The 23,940-nt window shown below is 42.8% G+C and overlaps 1 protein-coding gene across 11 annotated transcripts in view; it reads right to left on the bottom strand.

Moving 5' to 3' along the window:
- The window catches only part of PHLDB2 (pleckstrin homology like domain family B member 2), a 77,058-nt gene that overhangs the window by 40,420 nt on the left and 12,698 nt on the right, over window positions 1-23,940 (bottom strand). For 10 of the 11 annotated variants that reach the window (XM_060273678.1, XM_060273676.1, XM_060273677.1 and 7 more), the window contains exons 2-4: window positions 18,278-18,376; window positions 11,588-12,924; window positions 2,113-2,496 (exon numbers count right to left, since the gene is read on the bottom strand). In XM_060273678.1, coding sequence (XP_060129661.1) covers window positions 2,113-2,496; window positions 11,588-12,924; window positions 18,278-18,323 — 1,767 coding nt within the window. In that variant the 5' untranslated portion in view covers window positions 18,324-18,376. Of the gene's footprint in view, window positions 1-2,112; window positions 2,497-3,868; window positions 4,302-11,587; window positions 12,925-18,277; window positions 18,377-23,940 lie in introns of those variants that run through there. The other variant, XM_060273682.1, reaches the window with a different exon arrangement.

Below are 23,940 nucleotides of genomic sequence, written 5' to 3' on the forward strand. Positions count from 1 at the left end.
TAAACAATTTCTGAATCTTTGTACTTCTGTCCATTTACTGTATTTATTTTTCCCAATTTGAACTACTAAAATGGTGATTTTCTTGAGTCAAAATGAGAGTACCCCTAAACATTTTTTAATAGAAAAAAAGGGCTGCCTGCATGAAACTGCTTTAAACCCTAGCACAGGCAGAGACTGATAGCACAACAATATAGTGTTCACGCATTGCCTGTGCTTAGGACTGCATCCCTGGTGTCCTGACTATGGCTTTTCTGTTCCAAAGGGGGCTGGTTAGTCTTCAGAGGGCAAGTTACTTGCATAAGGTCACAAGAGTATTTCTCAGTATCAGAACTACACCCAGGACTCAGTTCCTATTCTCTGTCCTTTGCCTTATATTACTAAACCATAGGTCCTTCTCTCAGACGTCTATTAAGCAATACAGTTTTGGAGCCGCAATTCTGGCATTTTAAAACAAATAATGAATTGCATTCAAGTGATCACTGCTATTGCTATTAACATTATATATATAATGAACTGTACTCCTTACTAGCACTAGTAATCCTAGCAGGAAAGCCCCTTTTCACAAGAATCCCTGCTCAGCTATTTCTAACACTGCAGCTTGGGTTTCATCTTCCTAGCGGCTCCTCACTTACAGAAGGCAAAGTATAATTATAAGGAAGAGATGCAAGACCACAATCCTGTAAAGACAAAGGGGGGCACATTATAATCAAGCAGAGGGGGCACATGAAGAAGGGACTAGGTGATTATTGCACGGGCTGGGTCAGTTCATATAGCAGTATAGTGAGCAGTATAGCCCATCACCCCGGGGAACAGCACTATGTGCTTTGAGAGGGAAAGAAGTATAAAAAGGTGGCATGGAATAATTCCATACATTTCTCTCTCCTTATGATATGAATAATGTACCAAAAGGGAGAAACTAACAGGACTGTCCCTCATCCTCAGCCTGACCAAGTTGGTCAACTGCTGTAACAATAATACAATTTTTCTTCTACGATTTCCTTTTCACCAACAATACACAGCAGCGTCTGCCTCCTGAGAGCTCTGTGCAGAGCATTTTAACTTCTTAAAAATTAGTATGCTTATCCCGTGATATTACAACACTTCTACTAAGACCTGAAGATTCAGGGTTCAATTTTTCTAAAAAGTGAATTCTGATCTCTTAGGGGTGTCTAAAAAAACTGCAGCCTGGATTCCCCTCTCTTTCTGCCCTCCCAAAACCATTCGCAGTCTGCTAATCATAGCTCGGTGGGATGTGCAGTGCTTGTGTTGACAGTTCCAGGCAGCCATGACATTCTCTAGTACAGGATACTATAAGGTCTAAAGGGCTCGAGGATGTGAATTCACTTTTCTCATCCTCGTTTTCCTTTACCAGCTGACATTCAACATTCTGTGTTTCCTGGAGGCAACTGAGCACACCCAGACATCATGAATCCTCTTTCGAATAGCATCACACCATACTCGTGGACAAACAGTTTAACAAAGGCCACTTTGAGAGAAACAGAGTACTTATTGCCCCCTTTTTATTTATTTTTTCTCTCTCTAGAAAAAAGTAACGTCCAGCAGCATAAGAAAGGTATGGCAGCTACTTGTTGTTTCATTTGGACCATATGTCAGCGCTGAAAAGAAAAAAGTCACCAGCTTTTATTTTTGAATACTGATCTGGTTGCGGACTTTGCAAGGGCTGTACTTCCCATCCGTTGCACTGATTGGTGCCAAAGGGACTGTGCACTTCCTGGATGCCACCACTGTGTGGCAGCCCTGAATGTAGCCTGCACTGCTATATGAACTGGGCTCTCTTTCTTTGGCTGTCCAACAGCGATGGCAGCTGAAAATCAAGCAGGCCCTCCCCTTGGCAGTGGCAGGCAGTCACTAACAAACAGCATTGGGACCTGTGCGTGAAGAGGAAGTGGGTGCTGTTCAGAAAAGAAGTTACAAAGTGTTGGTGTGCACTTACCTGGATTGTGGCCTCAAAACTGGCATTTCTAAGCTAAAAATATATATAAATACAGGTTTGCGATCAAAACTTGTGGGTTTTAACTATTTCTCATGGTAACTGTTCTAACACAGAATGGAAGCCCCAGCCAGTTTGTCTTGTAAAATATTTGCCATTACCTTGGACGTGATGCTCAGGTAGGACGATTCATTGGCACTCTTCAAGAAGGGGGAAGAAGGTAAGGGTGATGTTGTCCTGTTGTCACCTAAATGTTTATTTGTTCTCATCCCTCTGGGGGTAGAGAATCCCATTGCATTTTGACCTAGATCACTGAACTCAGAGAAGTCGGAATCTCCAGTTGGCATCTGCAAGTGATTTCTGAATCTCGTTTCGGGAGTCATCTGAGAATCTTCAAAGACAGAATCTTCCTCAGATACCTGAAGCTTTTCAAGTTCTTTATTGATTTTCTGAACATCGGCTACTGTTGTGACAGTGGTGGGATCACTATCTGGCTTGGAATATTCTGCACACAGGTTAAGAATGGTCTCCAGCCGCTGACGCTCCTAATATTTGAAAGAAGCAATGAAAACCATTAAAGCTGAGAGCTAGGATACATTAATATTAGCATCATATTAATGCTAATACATCATATTAATGCTAATACATTAATATTAGCATCAAACTGAATGAGAAAGGTACTTAAAAACTGGCACATTGATCCCGAAACCTATAACCTGGAATGTAGGTATCGTGGATTTCAATCTAACATTCTTCTAATAAGAAAGCAATGCATGCATACTTTATAAATTTAAGCAAGCAACATGCAAAAGTCACACAAGGCACAAACTTTTATTAAATTATGAACACTCACAGAAAACAATGGGCTTCAGAAGGGCAAATCTTCTAAATGAACATTTGTGGTAATGCAAACGTTAGGATCTAAGCAGACTATGAAGGATTAAGACTACACCAACATCAGTGATTGCTGAATCTCCTCTTGAGAAACTCTGCAAACCACACTTCATGCTTACATTTCAACATATGAGTACTCTGTACTTGTACAGTTCGTTTAACTGCAAGGCTGAGGATTTGGCCGAATTACACCACATAGGCTTGAGAAAGCTGTCACCAACACATAGCTTTACATACCTTCAGGTACAGTATAAAGTCAGTTTTAAAGGATGGTTCTTCGGGATGCAAGTTAAACACGTTACAGTAGCCTTAACCTCGCATTCAAAAGCACTATACATGACAACTAGGGCAACTAGAGTCTCAGCTGCCAGCTACCTAATTTTCAGAGTGTTAAGAAGTGCTCCTTTAACCTTAACCTTACCTGAGGACTCAACTTCAATCTGTCTGCAAATTGAACAAAAAATTAAGATCCAGTCCAAGCCTATGATTGTAAGGCCTGCTGAGTCCAAGGGAGCTTACTCCCAAGTAAATGTGCACAGGATTGCAATGTTACAGAACAATCCGATGCAGGTCTATACAGCAACGGGTCTCATGGAATTTATTCCAGGATAAGTGTGTCTGCACCCCCTGGATGTTTTGCAAGCGGGTGGTATACAGATAGTTTTAAAAATAAATAAAAATGTTTAACAATCTTATAGAAAGGACTCATACCCCCCCCCCTTTTTTAATCTTGGGGGAAAGGCAAGTGGAGTTTGTGAAATCAATATTTCCTTTATATCCATGAAAAACATGCAAGTATATGAAAAAAAGAGTTCAATGCTATCCCGAAAAAGATAAGATTATGAGAAAATTCTGTACTTGCTTCTGAATTCTACCTTCTAGTCATGGAGAAAATATCAGTATAGTTGAGCTAGCATAGCTAGTCAAATGCATTCCTGAATTATCTTGTAACCTGACTTCCCCTCTTCTCCTCTTTCAAAGACAGTAAACTGAAAGACAAAATGACAACAAAAATCCTTGCACCTCAAAACTCCTTTGCTCCCTCCATGCATTTTCTCCACAAGCCTCCAGCTCCCTCTTCATTTGCTTAGCCCGTGTTTTCTCTCTTCCTCTTAAACCCGTATTCTTTGAGTAGCCAACCCATTTCTGAAAGCACCGTCTAACTGCTGGCCAGGAACATTTATCCATCCCTTGATGCTGCAACAGGCTACTGTGCTGGCACTTTTGCTACACCTTCACGGCAACGGTTGGGATAAACAAAACTCCACCCCCACACAGAGCGACAGGATGTGTTCGTTCTGGCGTCTCTCCTCACCCACTCTTTGGAAGACAGGACATATCAAATGGAAGCCTGTGTGGCTGCTGTTCACCTTAGCCTTTCTCAAATGCAACGAGGTGAGTTTTACTCTCACCCAGAACTGTCTAGAATGCACCAAAAATTAGGGTGAACGGGTGTGTGTGTGTGTGTGTATGTATATATATATATATATATATATATATATATATATATATATATATATATATAAAAATGCAGAGAAAAATCTCGAGGATATCACTGTTTTAAGAACTGGTGCCCAACCACTGAGAATGCAGAGAAAAGCTTCTGAATGCAACTGCTGATACTTCAATCACACAACTCAAGATGTGGATTTTAAATCTGGAAAAGCTGAAAACAGGCAGGTTTAGTGAGAAATCGCAAGCCCCTAAATGCCTATATTTGCAAGAAAGAACGCCTCTGTGCCTAAGTAAGAAACATAGCTTCCTTTCGCTACAGAGGTAATAGGAGACTATGTTGCTTCATTTCTATTTTGACTTGCACAACGTGGTATGAGAAAGCTTATGCACAGGAAGTTCTGTCTGCTGCTATTCTGTGCTGTCTGTTCACATCATTCTACTGGCTGCCAGCTAGTCATGGTTTCATTGCACCTGCATTCTGTTCATGCCATAAATTTAATTTCTTCTTGCAACTCAGGAAAACAGAGAGGCAACCGGGAGACTCGCAGGAATTAACAGCGCACATGTAGTCACAAGTTTCTTTTTATCACCACAGCATATTTCACAAAATATGACACTCATCGCATTATAGACAACTGCCTATTCTACGGGGATTCAGAGGGCACAATCCACCATGAAATTAGGTAGAGCAGAAAAAACACAATGAGATTATTAGAGAGGATGGTATTCAACTAAGCATCATAACTCAGTGTAGGCCCGTTAAAATGAATGAATATGACTAAATGAGGTTCATTGGTTTCAACAGATCTAAGCTGAGTAAAATGCAGTGGAATACCACCCAAGATCTTAAAGTGTCTCGGTAGGGTTCAAGTACTTCCCATTAGACTGTGAAACTTTACGCACACTGTATTTTCTGTGACTGATCTACCTTCAGGTGAGGAAAGGGGTTCTGGTCCTATGGTTTGACACCATTAGTCTATGGCTGGCCACAGAAGATGTTCTGTGCCCTTGGTTCTAGCTACTCCTCAGCCTCATAGTTCAATAATAGGGTCACAACCACCTTTCCCCCCCAAAATAAATCTGTGGTGAAATCTATAGTTCTGCTAAGGTGGAACAGCAGAGTGCAAAGCAGACTTGCATTTCTCCAGCCCTTATAAGTTCCATCTGTTCCATTTCTACTGCTGCTCTCTTACATTCTGTGGTGTTACATAGATTCAGTATGTTATTGCAAATGTAAATCGGAGCTTCCCTACCTCCTGAGTTTTCTAGTCTACAGGTAAGAGCTGGAGCAAGTGTGAACTGGGACTCTTTGTGTCAAATCTCACCTCAGGTATGAACTCACTTGCTGCCTTTAAGGTGTCACTACTTCTCAACCTCAACCCGCAATATGAAATATGGGGATAGTAAGATCAACCAGGCTTTTGACACATTCATAATTCAGCATCTCAATATATGGATTTAATTTGAGAATATTATTATTATTATATTATTATTATTACTTATACCCCACCCATCTGTCCAGGTTTCTCCGCCACTCTGGTTGGCTCCCAACAGAATATGAATAATAATAAAAATAATAAAACATCAAACATTAAAAACGTCACCAAACAGGGCTGCCTTCAGATGTCTTATAAAAGTCAGGTGGTTGTTTATTTCCTTGACATCTGATGGGAGGGCGTTCCACAGGGCTAGCAAGAAGGCCCTCTGCCTGGTTCCCTGTAACCTCACTTCTTGCAGTGAGGGAACTGCCAGAAGGCCCTCGGAGCTGGACCTCAGTGTCTGGGCTGAATGATAGGGGTGAAGACGCTCCTTCAGGTATACTGGGCCCAGGCTGTTTAGGTAATGTGTCCTTGTTTTGCCTAGTATATTCCACCACTATTACCCCAAAGATAGCAAATCCCACATCTGCATCTGCTATGTGAAATGGCAATAAGATTTTAATTTATAAATTATTATTATTATTATTATTATTATTATTATTATTATTATTATTATACTACACACACTAGCAGCACAACCATTGGCCCCTGAGACCATCCTGAGTAGCACAATAATAAGAAGAGTAATGTGGTCAATGTCTCCTTGAGAAGCACTGGCTTTGACCTATGAAGAAGGTGGCAACAAGAGAACCTTTTCAATTGTAGGTCCCTGACTATGGAGTGCTCTCCCCAGAAAAAACCACCAGGTGGCAGCATTACTTCCTTTTTTAGTGCCAGGACTACCAGGGAGCTTCCTAACCAGCTTTTCAACTGAGCATTCATGCTAACGTGTTCATACAAAGTTACTGAGCATTCATCCCGATACATTCGTGCAAAGGTATCTGGGAGGCACTGGTAGATAACAGCTGTTAACCTGCACTTTCCAGTGCCAATTTATATCACTTTTCTTATTGGACCTTTTGCAAGCAGGAAAAGTGCAAAACTACACTAGGAAGAGCAAAGTAAGAAGCCCATTTTGCATGAAGAAACAGCCTCTCCAGCAGCTGTCAGGGATTGGATTTTAGTTTTTTTCTCTGGCTGCTTGGCGGTGGTTGCTTTAACAGTGATCCTACTGATGTTCTTGGGGAATGAGGCCTTTTACCTGTTTGTGTGTGACCACATACATCTTGGTGTGTGTCCTATATTTTCCTCTCTTTTGTCTCGTTGCAAGCAGCCCTGAGATCTTTGTGGTACGAGGAGATCAGCCAATGTTACTATTCTCCTAGCTTTGCTTCAAGGGCCTAATCAAGATGTAGCACGGATCAGAACATACTCCTTATATAAAATGAATAAATTAATATTAACACTATATCGTCCAACTCTCTGATTCTGTGATAGGGCGATGAACCTTTTTCAGCCCTGAGGTCACACTGGCAGCCAGACGCCTTTCTGTGGGCCACATGAACTAGCACATGTACACACATAGCACACTCACCAAACATACAGGAACACAGCACCCCTTCATTCACACATGCAGGTGCATACACACATAATCAGCATTTCCAGCCCTTCCCACTCCAATGCTTGGGGAGCGTGCCTTTTACTCTGCACAGAAAGCTATCCGCAACATGAAATGAACATGTCTCCAGTCCCACTCCTGCCCTGAGGTACAGATGAAAACTGACTCTTTAGTGTTAAAGAGCAGGCAGAGGGCTTTATCTCTCATCTCAGTGCTGCGGTACTGAGCACTGAGATCCTTCTGGCTGCTCTTTAGTTAGAAGATTTATGTCAGGCAAACTCTGGCCCTCCAGATGTTTTGGGACTACAACTCCCATCATCCCTTGCTAACAGGACCAGTGGTCAGGGATGATGGGAGTTGTAGTCCCAAAACATCTAGAGGGCTGAGTTTGCCTATGCCTGATTTATGTCCTGATCTTAGTGCTGCCGTGGATTTCCTCTTCAGATCTCAAGGATCCAGATTGCTCTCCAGACAGAGAACTTCATATTCTGATCGCTTGGAGTGGACTGAAGATATGCCCTTTTTATTTGCTTTAAAAATATATAGAGAGAGAATTTTTTATTAAATTTTCTGTTTTACAATTTTGAATACTCATTAAAGCATCCTTAAAATATCAGTGACTTCCCTTCTTCTCTTTCCATGGTTCATTTTGCATACCATAAATCCCTGCATAAACTGAACCATTCAGTATTCCATTACAGTCAAACCTCGGCTCCCGAACGCTTCCATTTTGGAACGTTTCCCAAACACCAAAAACCCGAAGTAAATGCTCCGGTTTTCGACCGTTTTATGGAAGTTGAACGTCCGGCGCAGCTTCCACTTGAGTGCAGGAGGCTCTTGCAGCCAATCAGAAGCCTGTGCCTTGGTTGTCGAACATTTCGGAAGCCAAACTGGCTTCGGGAATGGATTACTTTACGTTCAACAACCAAGGTTTGACTGTATTACATCCATCAAAACTTATTTACTGTTGAATTCATCTTAATGCTGCCAACGTTTTCAAGTGTACACAATTTCCCCCCATATATTCAATAAACATTTTCCAATCGTCTCTAAACGTAGGTTCTTGTTCTCTAATTCTATATGTTAAGTCTGCAAGCCGTGCATATTCTGTCAACTTCGGTTGCCATTCTTCTTTGGTTGGGACCTTGCCCATTTTCCATTTTGGGGCTAACAAAATACAGGCGGCAGTAGTAGCATACATCAATAACCTTTTTTTCTATTTTAATCACTGAGATGGGATGCAAAACAACTGAAACCAACCCTATGCGTGCTTCTGTGTATCTATTACAGCATTTTTAATTAAATAGCACCATCTAGAGGCAAAACTGTGCACTTCCTTAAATTGCAGGTTGGTTTTACTCAACTTGGACACCAGAGGCAGAGCTGTCCATTTCTCTTCAGCAGTCCATTCCCTAACTTCAACATGTCAGCAGCCTGACCCACGAAATCAAGACAGAATAATAGAATCAGACAATTGTAGAGTTGAAAGGCACCACAAGGGCCATCTAGTCCAACTTCCCTGTAATGCGGGAATCTTTTTGCCTGGCGTGGGGTTCGAACCTATGACCCTGGTTTTCAGCGTCTCTTGCTTTACCAGCTGAGCTATCCCACAGTTCAATGCCTGAACACGGAGAAGCAAAGGCTAACCAACTGGGCCAAATGATTTGTCCCCGTGTCACTGAAAGATCCCAGAAGATTGAGCCCTGCCTCTTGTCAGACACGCAGAAGAACCATGTTACTAAAAATATGCTAACTTGTTAAACTTGTTTTCCTTGAAGAAGCAGGGAATCCTCCATGGCATAGTTAGAGGGTTCCTGGAAATGTAACATCCCTACTTGTGCGTTTGAATGAGTTCTCAAGAAAACAGAATAAATTATTGTGCTCTGAGAAGAATTAATGCTGAACACTTTTTTATAATAATAATAATAAAAAGTAAGGAAAAGAAGATGCTAAAACTAGTTTCTTATTTATCCACTGGAAATGGATCTAGATTCTTTGCTTGATTCTCCACACACAGGGCAGAAACGCAGAGCGAGTCTGGCATCATAGCCTGCCCTGTAACTAAGCACAACACCAAGAGGCTCCTTTGAAGGACAGTACAATTACAGCTGCAGAACAGCTGACCTTTTGAAAAAAAAAAAGCATTAAGCCAAGGATGGAAGGGGGTCTGCCCGACAAATATACGCTTCCTTCCAGAGCTGTTCTTGTTGGTTCTTAACGCCCTTCAGTGTTTTGAACACAAAGTCCCCAATCCCAGCGCTCTGAGTGGCCAACTTGAAAGACAATTACCCTTGTAGAATGCTAAAAATGGAAAACTAAATTAAGTGGGAGGAAATTCCTTCATATGTAAACACCGAGGCTCATTCACATGTTACAAACCAGCAGGCCTACATCCTATTACAGGATGGAAGCTGCTAAAAGGGAGAAGAAAGTGCTGCTGTAAGGGAAACAACAGCCAAACAAAATCTGAAACAAATATTTTGTCATTTTATCTTTATGATAAGTATTATTCCTCAAGCTTTCACAAGGGTATAATTACCGATTCCTCCAAATCTCCCATTAAGAGATTTCTCTTTTTAGCTCTGTATACCCACATCAGCTCCTGCCAACCTAGCAGTTCGAAAGCACATCAGAGTGCAAGTAGATAAATAGGTACCGCTCCGGCAGGAAGGTAAATGGCGTTTCCATGTGCTGCTCTGGTTCACCAGAAGCGGCTTTGTCATGCTGGCCACATGACCTGGAAGCTGTATGCCAGCTCCCTTGGCCAATAACGCGAGATGAGCGCCGCTACTCCAGAGTCGGTCACGACTGGACCTAATGGTCAGGGGTCCCTTTACCCTTTACCTTTACCATCAGCACTGAAGTATCCTCTATCATGTGGGGCCACAGGACACCTGGTATGACTCTAATGTCCCACTATGCCTCTGAAACATGTTTCTCTGCACCTTCCATCCTTCAAGCAGAATGCACTAGGAACAGGAACCACCAGAATACTTGCTGTCTGTTGCAAACCAATGACAAGAGGCTTAGAGCCACTGCAGAATGCACATACATTGTTAGATTTCTCATCACTTACGGGTGCATGGGCTTGATGACTTGCAGCTGCATGTATGAAGCCCACTGTTATTTGAGGTACTCTGTTTTCTATGGAATGACTCGTTCACACATTCAAGTCACCACTTGATACTTACTGCAAGTCATGCAATGATGAACATGCATGTGTGCACTCTCCCTGGAAAAAAAAGTGCTTTGAAGGTTAGTCCTGTGCTATCTCACCATTTTTAAAATCTGTCTGGCACAAGCTATGATGGCTCCAAATGGAAATATGCTCCGACTGAACAATCTATTTATTTATTTTCTTGCATTTACATTCAGCCTTTCTTCTGATACGGAACCTGAGGCAGGGTACATTTGGTTCCCAGGTGGCCACCCATCTTCAGCAGGTAAAAGGTAAAGGGCCCCTGGACCATTAAGTCCAGTCAAAGGCAATTATGGGGTTGCGACGCTCATCTCGCTTTCAGACGTTTGTCCACAGACAGCTTTCCAGGTCATGTGGCCAGCAGGACTAAACCACTTCAAGCGCAACAGAACACTGTGACGTAAGCCAGAGTGCAAGGAAATGCTGTTTACCTTCCCGCTGCAGCAGTACCTATTTATCTACTTGCACTGGTGTGTTTTTGAACTGCTAGGTTGGCAGGCACTGGGACAGAGCAACAGGAGTTCACCCTATCATGTGGATTCAAACCGCCGACCTTCTGATCGGCAAGCCCAAGAGGCTCAGTGGTTTAGACCACAGCGCCACCCGCAAGGTGGTGCCAACACATGCCTTCAGACCATACTCTGGTCTGCATGCTGTCACAATATTTTCCAGTTTGCTCTCTTCAACAAAATGCATACAAGAATGGCTCCGAACAGCTTAGGCTGGAGACATGAGTTACTTACCCAACCACCACAAAACAATGACATCAACTTTTTTTATTTAAGTGCTGTATCCTTGCAGCCTATGATTTGTGGCTTTTAAGTATATGGTCATCTTGGCAGAACGCGCAGGATGAATGGCTGCAATTCCTATCAATTTCCTACATCATACATATGATTTCATTAGACCGCCCAGTTTTCAAGGCAGGACACTACATGGCCAATTGACTTTCGGAGGTTGACAGAGTAAACACTGTTTCACCCATGTACAAGGTCAAACACCCAAAACTGAAAACACAACAGCAGCACACACACACACACACACACACACACACACACACACACACACACTGTCTTAATAATTTTAACTTGGGCAAAGTTAGGCTTGGAAGCAGAATGGCTTGTTAAAAATTAACCAGAAAGTATCATTACCAGTCGTTCCATCTCCTGCTCTTTCAGCCTTTCTTCCCTCTGCCTCCGGTGGTAGTCCATGAGGTCATCCCTTCCGGAAACAGAACTAATGCTATTCTTTCGCTCCCGGATGGAAGGGGTCTGCCTGAGGCTTTCCAGCTCCGTTTCCTCGAACTCCATGGAACTGCTGGAAACTTTCCTTCTGATAGGGAACGCTCTCTCGGGATCCACAGGGGTGAAAGAATTGCTTGGGCTCGTCCCTGAGAGTCCAACTCTGTCAAAGTCGTCAAGCATGTACGGGGAAGAAGAAGCCAGGAGCATTTTCCGAGCCATGCGGGGGCTGGCAGGAACACTGAGAGTTGAATTCACATAGGAATTGGTTTCAGATGCAAAGTTCGTATGCGGCAAACCCCCTGAGGTGTAGGAAGAAAAGTTAAGGTAATTGTCAGCATCCAGTATACTCTGAGGTAGAAGATCTTTTTCCACAATCTTTTTTCTTTTGGTGTTCCCAAGGGAGCTCCTTGGGGGTAAACTTAGCGGCACCAGCTGGCTTTCTGACGATTTGTAAAGCCTGGGTAAAGAACGGCTATAAACTCCCATATGGCTCAGGGAGCCTCCAGAATACTTCCTGGTTCTAGACCCCAACATGTCCACGGCTGGGTCCTTCTGTTTAGCTGGTCTGGTCTGAAGTGAAAGGATATCTTGAATATTCATCCTCCTGCCTTGCTTTGGGCTGGAGGGCATACTAGCGGCTCCTGAGTATCCGAGTGGTGAAAGAATTATTTCATTCCCTGAGCTTCCATTCCACATGGCAAGAAGAGACACAGAGTTTTTCCGCCCATCCAGCACTCCTGGGAAGTAGACGTTATCGTAAGATTTATTCTTCTGACTATACTTTGAGTAGGGAAACTTATCCAGATGTCCAAACTGTTTCTCATTTTCTCTGGGAACGTAAATATCAAAGTCTCTCCTCCCTAGGCTGGACCCACTTAAGGATGGAGACATGCCTGAAATGGAGCCCAGATGCTTCCCAGAGATGTTCTTTTCTGAAAGGTAAGAGCTCTCACAAGCCAACGGCTTGCTTCCTTGGAACTTGGAAGCAGACGACATACTCTTAACACTAGACGCCGGGCTGGATTTGGGAGGCAGCGGCTGTGAGAGTGTTAAGTAAGAACCAGCACAATCACCGTTTGCCTTGAACTTCAGACTCTGCGAATTTTTTTTCTGGTTAAGTCTGTCCATTATATCCTGGAGATCATTTTCAAGGGAATTCATCACTCCCTCCTTCCCTAAATTGGGATTTTGTAATTCTACCTGGTTTTGCACGTGACTGTACTCTTCCATCATTTTACTGGCACCTGAAGGAAGGCAGAGGGAGAAAGAGAAGGAAAAGAAAAACATTTCAGCAAAGGGAATTATTTGGCATTAAACCTGCAATCAGATTACAATTCATGTGCAGAAACTCACATCACATGAAATCCATAATGCCTTTCTAGTAAATATGGTCATATAATCCAATAATGATTGTTACTTTCAGAGAATGTGTTTCAAAGCACTTAATAAAAATTCAGGGAGGTTTCAAATAACCACCTTGTAAGAAAAATCAAGGTGGAGAAGAGGGTTATCTCAATGTGGTGGAAGAAATAACTATACCAGACCTGCCCAGTGTGTGTTTCTACCAAATCAGCAATGTACAACAACCCACCAGGGACACAAGAACCTGTTTTAGCTGTCTGTCTGGGAGCGGCCACAGAGACCACATAACACCGGTCTTGAAAGACCTACATTGGCTCCCAGTACGTTTCCAAGCACAGTTCAAAGTGTTGGTGCTGAGCTTTAAAGCCCTAAACGGTCTTGGTCCAGTATACCTGAAGGAGCATCTCCACCCCCATTGTTATGCCCGGACACTGAGGTCCAGCGCCAAGGGCCTTCTGGCGGTTCCCTCGCTGCAAGAAGCCAAGTTACAGGGAACCAGGCAGAGGGCCTTCTCGGTAGTGGCACCTGCCCTGTGGAACGCTCTCCCACCAGATGTCAAAGAGAACAATAACTATGAGACTTTTAGAAGACATCTGAAGGCAGCCCTGTTTAGAGAAGTTTTAATGTTTGGACCACTGTATTTTAATATTTTGTTAGAAGCCACCCAGAGTGGCTGGGGAAACCCAGCCAGATGGGTGGGGTATAAATAATAAATTATTATTATTATTATTATTATTATTATTATTATTATTATTATTATATCTGCAAAAATGAGGTACAAGGGCTGGATGGTTAATATCTGACTGGCTACTGTAATGGGTGCTAAGTTTCATTTGGCATTGCCCTGTCTAAATTTTCAAGATTACCCAGAGTTTCTTTGGTGATCAGACCACATTATTAAATTTATTACATTCATATCCCACCTTTCCTCCAAAAAGCAAAAAGGAGTGTGCATGGCCTCTCCTGGCTTCCATTTTATCCTCACAACACCCCTAAATGTAGGTTAGATTGAGGAAAAGTGACTGGTCCAGCGAGCTTCCTGGCCGAGGTGGGATTTGAACCCTTATCTTCCAGGTTCTAGTCCAACACTCTAATCACTTTATACCACAGGTCGGCAACGTCCAGCCCATGGGCCGGATGCGGCCCATGGAGGCCATTTATTCAGCCCACGGACCGCCCATGAACCGAGCTGCCGACTCAGCAAGTCCCCCACACACTGCGCTAAACCGGCGCAGTGTGGTAACTCGCCAAGTGGCACCAGAAATCGTGTCCGTGCAGCCGCAGAAGCAATTTCTGGCACTGTGGACATTTTGGACATGGGCAGCGCATAGCTGGAAATTGCTTCTGTCACATGTCCAAATGTGATTTTCGGTTTCCGGACATGCGCAGAAGCAATTTCTGGTGCTGCGGACATTTTGGACATGGGCAGCATGGGCACTGGAAATCGCTTCTGTGCATGTCCGGTGCATGTCTAGCCCACGGATGATCGTCTGTGGGAATGATCTGGCCCACGGCCGGAAAACGTTGCCGATGCCTGCTTTATACCCTCCCCTAATGAGGTCTCCCATCTTGCCGAGCTAGCAGAATTACATATATGGAATTACTGGCAAGGGTCATAGTAGCATGATTCACAATCTATGCTGTTCCTTTGCCAAAGCTCTCTGGATTCAGCTGGCAGTTTTAGTAAGCTGGTAAACTGACTTCGAACAAAAACTCATGTTTTATAATATGAATACAGTTCCAATCAAAATACTATCATGGAGAAGTATTTTATTTTGCACCTGCCTGCCAAGAAGCACAATCCAACCTGAAGTCTCAAAGTTTCTCATACTTAATGGGATGTCATTTCTAATATATGGTACAACGGTATGTAGTGCAATCCTGTCTTTATCAGGGATGGCATAGCTAGTTCTTGAAAAACACAGAATTTGTTACGCCTGAGAAGGGTTAGAATCCCAGGCAATTCTAGGAGACACATTAGGCTAAGACTAAGATCCTAAGTGGACGCGGGTGGCGCTGTGGTCTAAACCACAGAGCCTAGGGCTTGCCGATCAGAAGGTCGGCAGTTTGAATCCCTACGATGGGGTGAGCTCCCGTTGCTCGCTCCTAGTTCCTGCCCACCTAGCAGTTTGAAAGCACGTCAAAGTGCAAGTAGATAAATAGGTACCACTCCGGCGGGAAGGTAAACAGTGTTTCCGTGTGCTGTTCTGGTTCGCCAGAAGCAGCTTTGTCATGCTGGCCACATGACCCGGAAGCTGTACGCCGGCTCCCTCGGCCAATAATGCAAGATGAGCGCGCAACCCCAGAGTCGGTCACGACTGGACCTAATGGTCAGGGGTCCCTTTACCTTAACGATCCTAAGTACATTTATCTGGGCAGGAGTCTCATGTCGAGAATCCTGATGGAAGCCATGAGATTAGTTTTAAAACATGGGGCTCTTTCCAACTAAATCCACACAGGGATTGAATTCCCCTCCCTCATTATCCCATTGCACCACCCCCAAATCTGCTTGGGGGTGTGTGTGAAAAAACCCAGAGCAGATTTTAAGGGAGCACATCTTGGTTTTAAATGTGCTGTGTGGGGAGGCAGCAGGCTTAGATCAGGTGCTATGCACATTTCAGATGCATCTAGGACTGCCTCAGAGGATTGCAGGGACAAAGAAGAATATGCATACAATTTTATATATTTTTAATATATATATATATATTTAAAAAGTCCTATTCCCCAGGTCTTGGTCTCCATCAATAGCAAAAGCAGACATGTTCCTTGGTATATGAAGTTTCTGTATAAACGGAACTGAAGTTTATTACTTTTTTTTAACCTAATAAGGGAGGCTTTTAATGTTTAACAAATTAGTGTATTTTAATGTTTCTGTTGGAAGCCGCCCAGAGTGGCTGGGGAAACCCGGCCAGATGGGTGGGGTATAAATAATAAATTATTATTATTATTATTATAAAACTAATCTCCAGTTCGATTTGTATAAAATTGCTTTGTTTCTCTTTATTTCTCTATTCCACCTATGAAGGAACCTGTGTGTTTTGCCTAAGCGTGGCCTGCAATCTTAGATGGAAGGACCCAGGTTTGCAAGTTAACAAAACACACAGCATTCCCCCCCCCTAAAGTTGTTGGCAACACTGTATAGATCAGGCATCCCCAAACTTCGGCCCTCCAGATGTTTTGGACTACAATTCCCATCATCCCTGACCACTGGTCCTGTTAGCTAGGGATCATGGGAGTTGTAGGCCAAAACATATGGAGGGCCGCAGTTTGGGGATGCCTGGTATAGATTTATCAGTGGTGATGCAAAAGACTATCCATCTGTGACAGGGAGTCAAAGCACATGAAAAAAATTACCCATTGGCAAGTATCTTCCATTACTCCACCCAAATGCACAAGAACAATTTGATTCAACTGCTAGAGTTATTATGAGCAGCTTCACATACCAGCCGCCTAAGGACTGGAGCAGGATATGTTCCCCTTCTGGATGTTTAATATCCCAGCAATCCACAACCAGATGCATATTGCCTAAAAAAGTTCCTGCTACTTCCCTTCTTGACCAACCACAGACAAACATGCCAGCAAACCCATAAAGATCTGGAAAATTGCCCTGAAATGGAAAACTCTTCCCCTTAACCTCAAATGTGGTAGATGGTGAAATATATGTTCAGAAATTGCACATCATTTGTTCCAGAGCTGAACGAAGGTAGCCAAAGCAGGTTTGTGGGACAAAGATCTGGTTCCAGTTAAACACTATGGATTTTTCAAGACGATTTAGGAACACAGAAAGTTAATGCAATATTTCCTATTAATAAGTTCAGATTTCTCCATACCACACTGATCACATATCTACATTTATTTTTAAATTTAGACTCCATTTAAGCTGTTTTTGATATGGAGTTCCCTGCTGAAGTATGACTTCTGAGATGGTTTTATTGGCAGTTCCAACGAAGCACAGATAAAACAGTTTGTTTTCATAGGTGCAAGAAGAACCTTTTCCAGCTGAAGGTCAGCCAGAGTTGAAATTGATTAGCTTTCATTGCTGAGTGCCTGCCTCATCTGTATAGGCAGGATTTGCTAGTTAAAGCTATACGGATACATTGTCTTTTTCCTACTTGTCCGGTTTCTTAAAATAGGTAGCTAATTGGGAAACTCAGCATTATTGAACAGAAAGACTAACCAAATGAAGCTTGTTTTCCTGTAGCAGACCACAGTTGCATATGTGAGGTTGCAGTACTAAACACATCCACTGAGGAATACGCCCCACAGAGCATACAGGACTCACTTTTGAAAAAGCATGTGCAGGTTTATTTTGTGAATTACTGAAGTAACCTGAAGAAGAAGAAGAATTTATTATTTCTACCCTACCCATCTGGCTGGTTTTCCCCAGCCACTCTGGGCAGCTCGCAAGTGAATATTAAAATATCAAACATTCTAAACTTCCCTAAACAGGGCTGCCTTCAGATGTCTTCTAAAAATCAGATAGTTGTTTATTTCCTTGACATCAGATGGGAGGGTGTTCCACAGGGCAGGTGCCACGGCTGAGAAGTGGTTCCCTGCCTCTACCTGATTCCCTGTAACCTCACTTCTCGCAGGGAGGGAACCACCAGAAGGCTCTCGGAGCTGGACCTCAGTGTCCGGGTTGAACGATAGGGATGGAGACAGAATTGTACAGCAGAGTTGGGCATCAACATTTCCAGGGGTTCCCAAACTAAGGCCCGGGGGCCGGATACGGCCCAATCACCTTCTAAATCTGGCCCGCGGACATTCTGGGAATCAGCATGCTTTTACATGAGTAGAATGTGTCCTTTGATTTAAAATGCATCTCTGGGTTATTTGTGAGGCATAGGAATTTGTTCATATATTTTTTCAAAATATAGTCCGGCCCCCCACAAGGTCTGAGGGACAGTGGACCGGCCCCCTGCTGAAAAAGTTTGCTGACCCCTGAAACAGTACCAGAACCATTAAATGTTATGACTAGGGTGGGGAACATTTTCCTCACAGAAGCATATGCCAGTGGCCAAAACTGAGCTTGCCCAGAGCCTAAAGTGTACATCAATTCATTTCCACTCACACAAAGCACATCTCACCATCCTCCCATTCTCTCTCTTTCTCTCTGACTCTCACATTCAAAAAACATGGGTACATACACTGCCAAAAAAAAAATCTCTTCACTGCAGCGCTTCCTCCCGTGTGTTAAGTAAACATCCCTCTAAATATAAATGACACAGCTCATACCTGTCCCAAGATTCTGGTAAGTGAGATTATTTCTATCTGATATCATATCATTTGCCAGAAGGAGCAGACGGTCAGGCTGAGCCACGTAAATATTGACACCTGTAAATAAAACAAAGAGTGTTATAAACCGATCATTGTAATGGTCACAAATGCTTTGAAAACATAAACTGATTTACTTATTGAAGCATTATACCTGCCATTTGAAACTAAGCAGATCTGCAGCACAACTGATAAGCGTAAAATCCCAAAACAAGTTGCAAACAAAAAATCTGAATAAGACAGAAACAGAAGCTGGGAGTGGGCCGGGGCCGGGGGGGGGGGCAGAACAGAAAGAAAGAGACCCCAAAGGAACAGCCAAATAAAGAAAAAGATTAGCTCTGTGGGGTCAAAGGATAAACACACGCCCTAAATAGAGGCTGCAAAGACATGTCACTGAAATGTGTTAAAGATTTTAACATTCAAACAATGCCATCCAAAGTTCCCCACATTCATGGTGATAGAGTCAATCCACATAGTCATTCCTCTTGGATATGCTATTTGGATATGCTAATATATTATTATTATTATTATTATTATTATTATTATTATTATTATTATTATTATTTGGTCCCCTTCAGCGACATAAATGTAGGGGACACTGCAAATGGCATCTGTGTGCAGCAGTTCCCAGAGTGAATATTGTTTGACTATACTTTCCATTAGGAGGGTAGAGGGTGTTATGGGAGGGGTAGGATCTCTGGTGGGTAACTTGTCCACCTTTGGTCTGCTCCCTGCACTCAGCTCTGACCTGTGACTCTTAGATGCTGTCAGCATGCGACAGTGGCTAAACCCAAGCTGGTGCCAAACGAACTGCTCTGCTTTCCTTTGGACCACATCAGTGAGTCTGAGGGTGTGGGTGGGTGTGTCTTGTCATATGGGCAGCCCAGGACTTCCATACACACTGCCCAGGCAACTTCGGTGCTGCTAACACAGCAGTTTGACTTCACCCCCGGAGGTGCACTCCATTGTCTCTAGAGACAGACGGATGCCAACCATGGTTTCCACTCAGTTATACCAGAGGTGGGGAACCTCAGGCTGAGGGGCCAAAAGCAGCCCTCCAAGGCCTCTCTCTCACACACCCTTGGAATTCTTCTCAGGCTGCATTCCTACCTCCAGACTAAAACTATCCCTGTTTTCCACCGAATTGTTTTTGTCTGGTAGAAATGTGTCCTTGAACTATGGTAATACTTGCCTGGATGGAGGATAGAGAGGGGTGTGCAACCTCTTTATTTTATTTTATTTTAAAACCCTTCCTTGGAGGTTTTTAAGCAGAGGCTGGATGGTCAACTGTCATGGATGCTTTAGCTGAGATTCCTGCACTGCATGGGGCTGGACTAGATGACCCTTGGGTCCCTTTGTTTTGTAGAAACTAGGCAACTGTACTAAGATAAAAGTTTTTTGCACTGCTCTGCTCCCTTTCCCCTCTGGCCCTCCTACCCTTGGCATGTGGCCCTCAGGTGTCTGTCCAAAAGGGAATGTGGCCCTCAGACACAACCCATGTAGCTACTGCCTAAGCACATTTTCCACCAAAGATCATTAAGTGATCTATTTTTAAACATGTATTTATTCACATTTTGTCTGCCCCATCCAAAAGGCACACAGGAGATAACTGTTCTTTAAAACAGACACGAATAAAATAATTGAAACCAATCTTAAAAACTCCACAAGTGCTCCTCTCATATAGGTTATCTCATGCCACCAAACCCATATCAAAACATTTTAATATGCACCTTTCCAAAGGTACTTCATCATGAAGCAGAAGAGTGGGAAGAAAATATTTAATAAAATCAGGAAGGATCATAATGAGGAAGAGCTCGTTTATTTTCTTCACTGTGTTTCGCTGCCATACCACACACAGGCAAGCTATTTGAGGACATGCATAAAAATTATTTTGATCTCAGCAAGCAGCCTTGTGTGCAGGTTCTTAAGACATGGATGTTTGAAGAACATTCAAGAAAGATCAAAGGTGCTGCACAAATATTATGGGTATAAGAAAATGGGAATGAACTTTAATTCCAACGGCTCTGCCTTCACAAACAATCTTCCATCAAAATGAAGGCATGAGCCAAGTTGTCAAAAACACAGTGGGAGAATGATTCACGTTTGAAACGTCTAAGGAAATAATACCAAAAGGGGGAAAAAATAAAGATTTTTTTAAAAAATCCAAGCTTAGAGTTTCTATTGCCTTCTATGGACAAAAATAAATAAATAAAATATTTTATCCCACAAGCAAACAAGTAAAGGGTTTAGAAACAAGCTAAAATAAAGCTGGTAAACAGCAAGTAACTTTCTGGATAAACCCTGAAGGTTTAACATTTGTTTTTGTTTTTCAGATGTATACCTTGGATCCCAAATGCCCTGGAACTCAGACGTTTTGGCTCCCAAACACCGCAAAACCAGAAGTGATTGTTCTAGTTTGTGAACATTCTTTTGGAAGCCAAACATCTGATGGGGCTTCTGCAGCTTCTGATTGGCTGCAGCCAATCAGAAGCCGCACTTTGGTTTCCGAACGTTTTGGAAGCTGAACAGACTTCTGGAACGGATTCCGTTTGATTTCCAAGGTATGACTGTATTATGCTTGCTATAGGGAGCTGAGAGGTGAGAAAAATCTGGTAGAAGGTTGTGGTGTTTCACCTCTAGGGGACCAGCAAGAGTTAAGTTGCATGGGAGGTGAATAGCCAATAGGAGCTCTCCAGGCAGAAGCAGGGGGATATAAAGAGAAGCAGTCAGTCAGAAGAGGAGATAAACAAGAGTTGGTGAGGAGTGGATGAGTGAGGTGGAGAGGATTTTGAGATAGAGAGAGGGTTAGAGAAGCTAGTGAGATGATCAGTGGTGCAGAATCTGAGAGAGTAATAAGAAGGGAACTTCAGTCAGGGAGGGAAAGGGGGGAACTAAAGCTAAAGGTTAAGTTTAAGCAAAAGTACTTGAGATACCGTGAAGAATTTATATGCTTGTAAGATCATCACCTAAATAAACTTAATTGTTTGGTTTACCTTTCACCTGATTGGAATCCAATATTTGTGTACCAGTACGCAGATTTACTGGTTGGTGGCAGCAAGGGAAGAATATAGGCGAGGGAGGTACCGGGTCAATAGACCATTAAACGTCTGGGGGCCCTTTGCCGGTGTATCTCACCACAAAGGTTAATATAGGGAAGTGCCATAACTCAAGATCCCAGATTCATCAGTTTCCTTGCCTGAAACCCTGAATAGCTGCTACAAGTCAGGGTAGACAATGGACTGAGCTGCATGGACTGAAAGCCTAGCTCTCTATAAGGTAATATCAACTTCTTGTGTTCTTATTTAGGAATCTCAAAATGTGGCATGCAAAAATAGGGAGTTTAGGGTCTGACAAGTAAGCCAATGAGGCCCAATAGAACTGTTTCCAGTATCAATGCTTCAGTGGCACGCTCTCCACCCACTCAGAAAAGGGGGGGGATCACTGAGCACTAGAAATGAATGGACCCATAGTATAATTTGGAATAATTGATATGATATGATTAGTTTGCAATTGAAAAATTTAATAAAAATTGATTTTTTAAAAATAAATAAATGAATGGACCCATTAAAGTCCAATGTGCCTCTTCCTGCTTCTGTGGAGATTTCTATGGGCACATGCTTAAAATACATAGGGAAACACAAAAACTTATATATATATATATATATATATATATATTAAACATACATAAGGTGGCCAAAGGGCTTCAGTGATGCCCTATCTCCCCCCCCTTTACCTTTTTGAAAAAGGTACTGGTATTTCAAAATACCTTCAGCTAAGTTTTTCTTCAAGAGTTGACTTACTGAAATCAATGCATCTAACTTAGTCATGTTCATTAATTTTAATGTGTCTACACTGAGTAACGCTGAATACCACACAGTGGCAACATGGGGAGTGCCTTCCACCTTCCACCTCCCCAGAGTGACAGGACTTGATAATGTGTCATTGCTCTTAGGCAGAATTGTCCCCCCATCACTCCTGTGGTCTTCAAGTATCCAAAGACGGCTATAATATCTCCTCTTAGTCTTCTCTTAGCCAAGCTAAACATACTCAACTCTCTCAACCGTTCCTCATAAGGCTTAGTTTCCAAACCCTTGATCATCTTGGTCACCCTCTTCTGCACACATTCCAGCTTGTCAATAGATTTGTGGAGCATTTTATTATTCTTTTTGTTTTGTTTTAGCACCTGCTGGTAACATTTTCTGTTTAAATCATTTCATGTGTTACTATTGAAACATTTTAGTATGAAAAAATAAACAAATATTGCTGAAAACAGGAAAGTTATCAAATGTTACTAATCCCTCTGTTAAAGATGCAGGATTTTATTTTGTATAGCATTTACTGTTGGGTATTTCTCCAAATGGAGCCCTCTAAAAATCAAATGCAGAAAACTCCATACAATTGTTTTATTATTTGTAATCTCTGCCTTTTTAATCAGTGTTTCCTTTGACTGACAAGGTTCTCTCCACAAAATACTCTTTTTAAAAATATTTTTTTAATTGCTTCTGCGCCAGTTTACCTCACAGCATTTGACAGCTTTCAACCCTAACATTTTCATCTGCGATGGAAAAGGACAATCATCATTATATTTGGACAAGTATGCTAACATGCTGAGTAAACCAAAATCATTCCGATCACATAATAAATTAACTGTGCATGAGATGCAACAACAACAACAAAAAGACTTAATCTGTCCTGTCTAAAAATCGGAAGGAAAATGTACAATGTACAAAATCTGTGAAGTAGTTTAGCCTCACTAAGAATTTGTCTGAAAGAAAAAGCAGCCACTTAGGGCGCATTTCAAGCTCTGGACAAGCGGCAGCAGGACTTAGCAGCCCATCAACTCACACAGGCAAACTTTTAACTGATGCACCATTCCAAAGCAGGCTCAGGAACTGGACCCACACCAAGCCTATGCAGTCATGTGATCCTGGTCCAACACAGCCTCTCTCTGCCTGGGAATGCCCTCTGTCAGGGCCACCAGTAGCAGCTGTTTCATGAATGCCAAGGACTGCCCTGGATTAATGTTAACTCAATTTTGCGAAACTGATTATACAGCAGCCCTAGCAAAATGCACTAATGCAGACCTTACGTGTGCTTCAGTCCTAGTTTGACTTCCCACGCTGTGCCGTATAAGACACTGCCTGTCTGTTCAGGACTACATTTCCCCACATCTGTGAGACGCCACCCACAGCACTTCTACCTGCCACAGCAATGCAGAATAGGAAGCTCTGCACAAACGGAGTGGCAGGGAGATGCCAGAGGGAGTGCAAAGCCAGGTCTGGATTGCAGTATCAGATCAACACTAGTTTTTAACCTGGACTTAAAATCTCATTAAAGGTTTGTTGTTGTTGTTTAGTCGTGTCCGACTCTTCGTGACCCCATGGACCAGAGCACGCCAGGCACTCCTGTCTTCCACTGCCTCCCGCAGTTTGGTCAAACTCATGTTCGTAGCTTCGAGAACACTGTCCAACCATCTCGTCCTCTGTCGTCCCCTTCTCCTTGTGCCCTCCATCTTTCCCTGCATCAGGGTCTTTTCCAGGGAGTCTTCTCTTCTCATGAGGTGGCCAAAGTATTGGAGCCTCAGTTCCAATCTGGGGAACTGGGTTCGCTTCCCTGCTCCTCCA

The sequence above is a fragment of the Zootoca vivipara genome, chromosome 4 (assembly GCF_963506605.1).
Source record: "Zootoca vivipara chromosome 4, rZooViv1.1, whole genome shotgun sequence".
In the NCBI taxonomy this organism is placed as follows: Eukaryota; Metazoa; Chordata; class Lepidosauria; order Squamata; family Lacertidae; genus Zootoca; species Zootoca vivipara.